Source organism: Lissotriton vulgaris, chromosome 1_2 (genome assembly GCF_964263255.1).
Source record: "Lissotriton vulgaris chromosome 1_2, aLisVul1.2, whole genome shotgun sequence".
NCBI lineage: Eukaryota > Metazoa > Chordata > Amphibia > Caudata > Salamandridae > Lissotriton > Lissotriton vulgaris.
Genome location: NC_141686.1, coordinates 108,336,457 through 108,345,725, shown reverse-complemented (window position 1 = coordinate 108,345,725; position 9,269 = coordinate 108,336,457). Strand labels below are relative to the sequence as shown.

The 9,269-nt window shown below is 41.1% G+C and overlaps 1 protein-coding gene across 1 annotated transcript in view; it reads right to left on the bottom strand.

Moving 5' to 3' along the window:
- Nucleotides 1-305: 305 nt before the first annotated feature.
- LOC147734642 (protein mono-ADP-ribosyltransferase PARP12-like) overlaps nucleotides 306-9,269 on the bottom strand; it is a 335,778-nt gene continuing 326,814 nt past the window's right edge. The window contains exons 11-12 of the mRNA XM_086952938.1: nucleotides 4,446-4,597; nucleotides 306-1,386 (exon numbers count right to left, since the gene is read on the bottom strand). Coding sequence (XP_086809064.1) covers nucleotides 893-1,386; nucleotides 4,446-4,597 — 646 coding nt within the window. The 3' untranslated portion in view covers nucleotides 306-892. The remainder of the gene's footprint in view (nucleotides 1,387-4,445; nucleotides 4,598-9,269) is intronic.

Genomic DNA, 9,269 nt, shown 5'->3' with positions numbered 1-9,269 from the left:
ATTTTCCACTCTTGCCCCCTTGTTTTGGAACTCGCTCCCTTTTTACCTTAGGTCCCTTACTGATTATTCCGCCTTCCGTAAAGCTTTGAAGACCTTTTTATTTCCTCAGGCTCTTCCCTAGGTTATTGTTTAGCTTTCAACCACTGCTTCAGTGACTGTCCCCGCTCAGTGGGTTGTTCCACTTCGCTAGCGCCAAGAAACCGTCTAGGTGTATGTTGCGCTTAATAAATATTTTAAACTTAATACATACACACATGGATACAGACATGCACACAGCTATAAAACATTAATAGTCACAAACAGTATAACATAGAAAATAACATATTGTTTTTCAATCTTAGGACAAAAGAACCTTTTTTATTGTTTTTTATTGAAGCTTTTCCACAACTAGGGGGGAAAAACGGAAAAAAAGAAACTTCAAATTGTAGATGGTAAAGTAAAAAATAAAAAATCAACATTTCTGATGTTCTACATCAACATTTCTGAATGCTGGTAGTTACTGCTCACCCATACTGATCACCTTGCTGCACTCATGTCATAAACAATGGCATCACTGAAGACATCACTGATAATATATCAAATTACATAATTGTTGACATCCCCGATCACATCACTGCTGTAATCACCCACAGAGAGCAATAGATTACTATACAGTTTTGAGAAAGAAACATAATTAGAATGCTCCATCTACATTCAATTGCATAAAGCGTATGTGCTGCTAATTTATGTCATAATTTATAAGTAGATATAAAGGCTAATGGCAGATAGAAAATTATTGACTGGTTGATTAGTGTCCTTTAAAAATATAAACTACTTTGTTATTTGTAAAATCATTTGTATCACAATCTCCAATCAGAAACTGTCAATTAGCAATGGGTATCTCATTCTTGCCTTAGCTGATACAGCAGCTCCATTCATTTTTGTTGACTTCTTTGCTCTGTTCCTTGCCCTGTATATTGGACTGTGTGTATGTGTGTGCCCTGGCCTGACCAGAATTCTGTGAATATGCGTGTGCTTTGCTTGTTACTTTGGTCTGTTGATAGGCTTGTACATTGGTGTGTGCATATGCTTGTGTCTTGTCATGTACATAGTTCTCTGGATATGCCTGTGAATTGCTCTGCAATGCATTCCGTTTATATTCCAAAATGTAGTCGGGATAGACTTGAAGCTTCTCGAAGATGACAAATATTGATGGGTCATACTCATTGTCCACACAGCTGTCATAAGCCATTCTCTGGTTGATGGATTTAGGAGGAGGGCGGGTGTAACGTTCAAGTCCCTTTACAAAGTCTCCAACTAGAACCCGTGCCAGAAAGATAGACGTGCTGCTGGAACTGGATTGACAGTACTGGTGAGAATAAGAGGCATCTCTGGAGAAGTAACTCCCTAGGAAGGAAAAACAAGGAAACATTTTAGTTATATGCAGTTTGGCAAATCTCACCTAAATTTAAGTCCAAGAATAAAGGCACAATGCGCACAGGAATATGTTTTGGGAGAATTATTTTAGAAGAAAATACAACAGCAACCTCATTCATGCAAATGCCAGAAAAATCATCTGAGCGTGGTTTTAATGCAGCACTAATCTACAGAGACAGGATCCTACTTCACACCATGCTCCAATATAGGAGCTGATTTACGCCCCTCTATCCTTCTTTACCTCTCCCATCCTAGAGATTCTTGCAATGATTGACTATGCAATGATTATTAATATGTGCTGAAAAGTGCAATTTTGTACCTGATGTAACCTTGAGATTAAGTGCATTGCAAGCAAGTGTTAGTTGTGGCAATGTGTTACTTAGAAAATCACAAAAAACTTGACTACATTTGAAATTAAGAAGTAGGAAAACTAATGAAACTAAGAATGTGGGGAGTTGGAAAGTGGTTTAAATGATATGGTTTTGATGATCAAGGGAAACAGAAAGCAACACAGTAGCAGAGAACTCTGGGTAGTTCCCAAATTTAAGTAGAGAACTGCTACTGTACTGCTACTGTATAGAGCACACTACAACACCAATGACACTCTGAATCTGTTCACCTCAAATGCTTGTTTTTCTATGAAAGTTTTTAAGCATAGGATTAGCACAGACAGTGCTATCCATGCGAGCTAGAAAGGGATAAAGGGACAGATGCACAAAGCTTGTTTACATTTGCAAATGTCCCGATTCGCAGAATCCCGTTCCTTAGGTACAAACATCTTTCCGTTTCCCGGCTTCTCATCTTTGCAAAACAACCTTTAAACATTACAATCCTTTTTATATTAGACCCTCTTCAGTATGTTCTGCTCCGGTGTTCTTGTTTTTGAGCTCATTTTCCTTATTTTGACAATCAGGTTAACAGCCATTCTTGTGACTAAATGCTACAACTAAACAATAAATATATGGAACTTCATATTTAGACATAATTATCCTGAAGAGATTTGAATGCATCAATTCATTGATTACACTTTAGTGAAATATTTATCAACATTTTCATGCGGGATTTATTAATCATTTTAATGGATGTCATTTTGATGGCACATCATTCTTTCCACTTCCTGTAATGTCATGTCATATGGTTTAATTGGGGTCATGTAGGCATGATTTCAAACCCTGAGAAATCTGATGTGCTAATTGATACTCACCTGAGTACTTTACAAAGTTGATTTCCCTGGCCAAAGAGTCTGCTGTGTGTGATGATATTTCCCAGTGGTGGCTATATCAGAGTTACTGCTAGAGTAGGCTTTGTGGACAAAGAAGGAACAACAATTGCCTAAAGTAGTCCTTACTTGTTTGTTAGTAGCAAGCTATGCGCAGGAGGCTGCCAAAGGTAAGGGATTGAGGCTTAGGTGAAGGAGGGATTCTGAAGACTAAGGGTATTACCACTTCAAGAGATTTTCTCAATCCCACTGATTGTTTACATCTTAAAAAGATGATGTCCTGGGTGTGTCTCACTGCGTAAGAGGGTCTATCCACAAGCTGGTGCAAGCTAATGGCTCCCACATTCGAGAGGAGTGACTTAATATGGGTCTAATCAAGATAGACAAACCATGTTTGGGAGTCTATAAGTATGGAAATGTTGGTATTGTGCAATACGACAGCCAATAGGAAGATGTCTGTAGACCAGCATGTGGACAGTGTGCTTCTGTCTGAAATCAACTTTCATTCTGTAGATAAGACAAGACAATGGATAAGTGATGGGATATGGTGTCCTAGGATATGACGACTCCATGAGGGAATACTATATCCTAAGATTATGATCTCAAGTGCAGAGTTATTACCTAGCCACCTTTCAGTGAAAAATATAAGACCCACGCTACACTCAGTGATGAGGTGGGGTGGGGTGGGATAACACCTTGTCAGATGGTTTTGTAGTCATAACATGTATGGAGAGTGAAGCCATAGAGGCTGCGGGATGAATATACCCTTTCTCCAAAAGTCTAAGGAGTTATTTTACTACGTTAGGTTGGGTCACCATGTCAGCACGCTGTACAGCTCTACAGGTTCAGTAAGATGGTACTGGAGTGTAGAGGAGATGATGTGTAGCTCTCCTGAAGGAGTAAAAGTGTACTGTACAGAATGGAAAGGCGAAGTGTTGTGTCGAAAGAAAGGTGGTGACACTACATTGGAGAGAGTGAGGTTTGTGATCTGGAGGGTACGGAGAGAGGGACAATCAGGAGAGAAGCAGGTGGTTGGGTAGGCAGAACGAGTTGGCTCAGTGGTGGCTGTCCTGGGGATAGAGAGCTGTGTGGGTGTGTGAGTGAAGAAGGCGATATAGAGCAGAATGGTGTGAATTGGAGAGCTGAGATTTGTAAACTGAGGTAGTTCTGTCATAAGGCGAATTTTGGAAAGGAGATGATGGGCCGGGGATAGCATAACCGGTAAGGCAAATGATAAGTGGAGAGGGTGCTGCTGGTACAGGATGTAGTAGTAGCTACCAAAGAGTATGCATTTGAAGCTAAGAAAAGTATATGTAATAGAGTGAAATTAATAGTAGAAGCAAAGAGGTGGGTCTTCTGAATCTTGCAGAATTCAAAATGATCTGTGGCAGATTTTCAGAATGTACCAGATGGATGTATTGATGTTCAAGTTGTGTCCTCCTGTCCTCATCTATTCCACCTTGCTCATATTGCTCTTTAAACTTTTTATAGACTTTTTGAAGCCTTGAATATCGGCTAGGCATAGAATATTTTTCTTGTGTGATCAGATGTGCCCTTGTATTGTTTGTACCCTACATGTCTCCTATCAGTTCATGGAACATATCCCCTGCATCACTTTATTTAATATAGGTCAGAGGAGGATTCTCTGAGGAAAGGGAACAGGTATTGGTTTAAAGTGCAATATTTATTCTTCATCATAGTAGAATATTCAATCACACCTTTCCTGTTCATCTTAGCATACAGGTTTAATAGGCATTTCAAAGACCTCCTTTTTGAAATCTATACCACTCTCTTCCTACAAAATGCGCACCTTTTCCATAAATCATTTTACGGACTTCGTAAATTCTCCAGTCAAAGTTTTCACGACAGATTGTATCCACATAGCAGGTGTCGGTGCCGTGGAACAATTTCTTCTCCAGCACATTCTTCTCCATGTTCACCGTCTTCATTTTCTTCATTTGCCTAGAGACACACATTTGAAGTTTCTTTACGTATAAAGAGAAGAACAATACTGTGCACTGATACTGTGGGGTACCCACTTTTTATTCAATCTCTTAACCATTTTATTTGTTGCAAGATAACTTTCTCACAATAATGCTCCTCAATAGCTCATCTCTCACATCTGGGTCACCTCTCTGAGCTGCATAGTACAAATGCATTCAAATATTCTGCCACGTTGAAGCCTTTATGATCACATATTCTTCCAGCTGTTATATCACTTCAGTGTGGTAAAGTGGCATCCCCTTGCAGCAAAGCCACCACTGTGAGATATATGCCTTCCAGTCCTGAATAACTGCACCTAGGTGCCCTTTATGCTCTTGGTCATTGCTATCATACACCACACGTCTGCAGGATCTCTTAAACCTTGGTCACTTCAGCAAGATAGCCCCAAGATCGATTAAAGCTGCCGTCCGTCCTACCACAAGGACCGACATAGTATGTAGCTTTCTTAGTGCAGAGGGTACCTTCTTACAGTTCTTCCATGCTCAACTCACTTTGACATAGTGCCATCCCACCCCTGAAATCCTGTCTGCCATCACATATTTCTAAAGTATTATACTCCCAGAATAGAGAGGTGGAGGAATAGGCCACCATACGTTCCTCTAAGTTATCTAGCACATCACACAAAGGTATAGGGGCCTAACAAAAAAAAGACAGCAGAAAGCACAAGGAAAATAGTTCCCTAAATTTCAGGAAGGTGTTTACCAGTGTGTAAAATAATACACAAAGGAAATCACAGGACTTCTGTCAAGCCACATGGAAAAGTAATCCTTTATGGAAGAGGAAGCCTCACACGCCTAAAAGTGTCATGCTTTATCATCATCGGCATCCTTTCCCCGCTCTAGTAGGATATTACCACCAGGGCAGACCTCCTCAAAGACTTGGCGGTAGGAGTGAGTTCTTGAATAAAATTACTGTACAATCCAGTTTCAAAATACATTACGGTTCCTCGGTGTGTCACCTTTATTAGTTAACCAGAGACCAATTGCTCAAGCCCGTCTAATTCTAGCCAACATGTTTCTGCCCACAGTAACACGCCTATTTGTTCTGGGGCATTCATCAAGGATCAAGGATCCCTAAATATAAAGAGTAAGTGCAAATTGTCCTATTAGGTATTGAAAAGAAATCACCCAGGTGATTCCTACCTGAGACTCAATCAATCAAACATTAATATCTTTATTCAATCTTTTTAAGAACAGATCATAAGAGCACAATTTCAATCAAGCACACCACAAAATAGACAAATACCAAAACATTTAAAATCATCCTATACTTTGAAGCCTCAAAGACCATGTCCACTCAATATATATACATATCATCATTGCTTACTGCAAATATGCCATTAAACCACCTCTGTCCTTTCTCTTTTTCATGCAGGCCCACAGAAAAGTAGCTACTGAAAAACAAATAAAGGGGTCAGGCAAAGATTTTAAAACGTTAAGTGCTACCCTACATTTGCTAAAATGGTGACGCCTCAAAATTGGAAGAATAAATGCTTCTCTTTCTGTTTGATAAAACTCACAAAACAGAACTAAATGTAGATCCAATTGAGAGGAATAGTTATCACAAGGGCACAGACTTAAATCTGAATGTTTAGATTTAATCTCAGGATACCCCAACATCAAAGGGATAAGATTCAGACGGAATCTCAGAAGTATATATCTATGCTGCCGCTGCACTATTGTAGTATGGGCTAACTAGGAATAGCCTTCCTCTGGTCTAGGGGGATCTGATCATAAGCAAGGGCTGCCTTTTGTCCATGAATCCTTTCCCTGCAGACCTGGTCGACTCTCCGCTTGTATGTCTCAAAATTTCTGTTTTGAGATCCTCCCATAAGCTGTTTGGTCCTTAAATAGTTCTCCCAACCCAATTACACTTACGTCTGTCTCCACATATCTAAGCCATCGAATCTTATTATAGTAGTCCAACTTCAGGCGGTCTTTGATTATACTTTGTGTTAGATTGACAGCGGTCTTGTGCCATATACAGAACCATATAAACATTGGGGCTAATCTAATGGTGTCTACCATGTCTGGTAACCCTAATTCGAGGTGCAAAATATAGTTAGAGAAGGAAGGAAGATATCTTCCAATATTTAAAAATGTGCCATACCCCAAACTCCCGCCCCATAAGTTGCTGCAGCTTTTGCCTTGGCCTGATAGATATTTTTAATTGGGTCCAAGGGGCTGCCGCCTAACTTTTTGGCAAAGACCTTGATAGCTTGCAAATTTCTTTCCATGCCTAACGTTCATGCCGCTGCTAGGTTTACCCATGAATGGTTTTCATCAAATATAACAATCAAGTATGGGAAAGATTCTACCACTTCTATTTTTCGGGAGTCCGAGTGGAAATGGGGGGATTTTACAGCTCTACCGTTTCCTGCTATAATGATAAAAGATTTTGTTTTGTTTACTTTAAGGTCCAGCGAGTCCATGAATGATGCATATGATGTTATGAGACCTAGGAAGGCTATCCCTGTTCTTGCAAGTAACACACCATCATCAGCATAAGATACTCTTGGTAGGGGGGTATTATCAAATTTTGGAACATCCAGAGATGGGCCTGACAGTGCTTCCTCGACCCTGTTTGTGTAGATGGAGAAAAGGAAAGGGGCGAGGACACATCCCTGCCTGACTCCTCTAGCGATCTTACACGAACAGGTAGATTCCCTGTTAATGCCATGCCGGACACAAGAAGTGGCATTGGCGTATAGTTGGCAAATAAAATTAATTATGAGGGGATTGATCCCCATCCCCTCCATCAGAAGCTTACGCAATTGAATGCCGCAGACAGGTCCATGAAGGCCATATAAATCTTCCAGCCTTTTGATTTTGTGTATTTATCTGTATGGAGTGAGAGATTTAGGAATTGGTCTATGGTGCCCTTGCCCCTCTGGAAACCGTATTGTACCTGCATCAAGATGCCTCAGTTGTAGAGGCTGAGGAGGAGGAGGAGGAGGTGGAGGAGGAGGAGGTAGAGGAGGAGGAGGTTGAGGAGGCGGAGGATGAGGAGGAGGAGGCGGAGGAGGAGGTGGTTGTTGTGGTGGAGTAGGTGTCCTAGGCCTTGAGGGAAAGTAGGTCCTCGAGTAATCAGAGTCCGGAGATCTAAGTACTCTCCTCTTTTTATGAGCAGGCCTCGGAAAGGATGCTCTGGGGTAGACTCTCCTGAGGAGGAACGCCGGTGCCGCCGCAACCGGGAATTCTCTGAAGAAGAGACGCTCACCACACTAGACCCCGTCCGGGGAGTAGACTTCCTCTTCGACGTCAACTTTTCCTTCCTTGATGTCCAAAATTTGAAGATATACCCAAAAAGGGAGAGCTCAATGCTCCAGGGTCCTGCTAGAACTGAAAGTAACTTGCCTTTGGCTGTGCATCATGGGATACCGAGGGTCTCTGGAGGGTTCCTTAAAGGCACAATATCCCTTTTCCAGACACATAATAGCAGCCTATGAGGCTTGTCTGTCCAACCCTTCCTCTCTATCATGCAAAGGATTTTTGTGAAGGGGAGTTTCTATATGTGTGGTGAAACTCTGTAAAATGTGTAAAATGTAATGATATTATTTGGCTATCCTTTTCACTTCAGGATGAAGTGCTGGCCAATGTAGCCTTGTTTTGTTAATGTCAGGCTGCATTCTTTGTCTTTTATTTTCTCTTAAATGTCTATGCAGGACTGCAGAAGAAGACGACTTAAGAGACTATTTTGATTGGTCCGGGGTCCCCGCACACGGGCGGGACTATTCACAGATTATGACTATAACAGAGATACCCCTACTACAGAACTGGAGTTACAGGTAAGAAACTACTCCTTCCTGGATGGTGGAGGCCCTTCTAATGCTATGCTGTTAAAAAGTTAGTAGTGGGGCCCGCAAGTCATAGTTATCTTGAAAGAGGTAAATTGGCACCCCGTCGGGACCTAGAGCCTTCCCAGGAACACAGGCTGTCAACCCTTTTCTGTCCTCTGAAAATTAGAAATTCAAACTACCCTCCAATGAAGAGTCTATGTCAAAGGGAGGGCGTCGCGGAGGAGGCGTTGGATCTGAAAATAAGTTCAAAATGTCCCACCCATGATTCTTCATCAACATGTGAATCCAAGGCAAGTCCTTGGGATCTTTAAAATAAGGCGCATTTATTATTTTCCAAAAGTCTCTGCTGTTACCTGAGCTAGGCGCTTGCTCAAGACCATTCCATCTTGCCTCCCGCATATCCTTCTCTCTCTTCCTTCAAGCGGACTTATAGTCGCTACGTAGTGATCTTATTAGAGCTGGATTTCTGGGATAGATCTGCGCATTTATAAGTGCTTTTTTTATCTTTAGAGCAGGGGAAATCGAACCTGCGCTTAGCAGATAAGCTATTTGCTGATTTATGACAGGTGAGAGCCACTTTTACCTTGGCTTTAAGGTCTCTGAACTGAGATAGTTAAAATGGCGTGAACGGTGTAACTTGTGAATAAGTTATCTACGTTAGTCACCTTTTCATTAGATGGAATAGAAACTAGGATAAAGTTGAGTATAGACTAATAGTTAATCTGCCTAAATGTTTTCCCTATGTAGCCTTCCTTCATATTATTAGTGATACCCATATTCCTGATATATAGTAGTCTATTAAGGTTATCTCCATATTCATTGTGAGCAAGG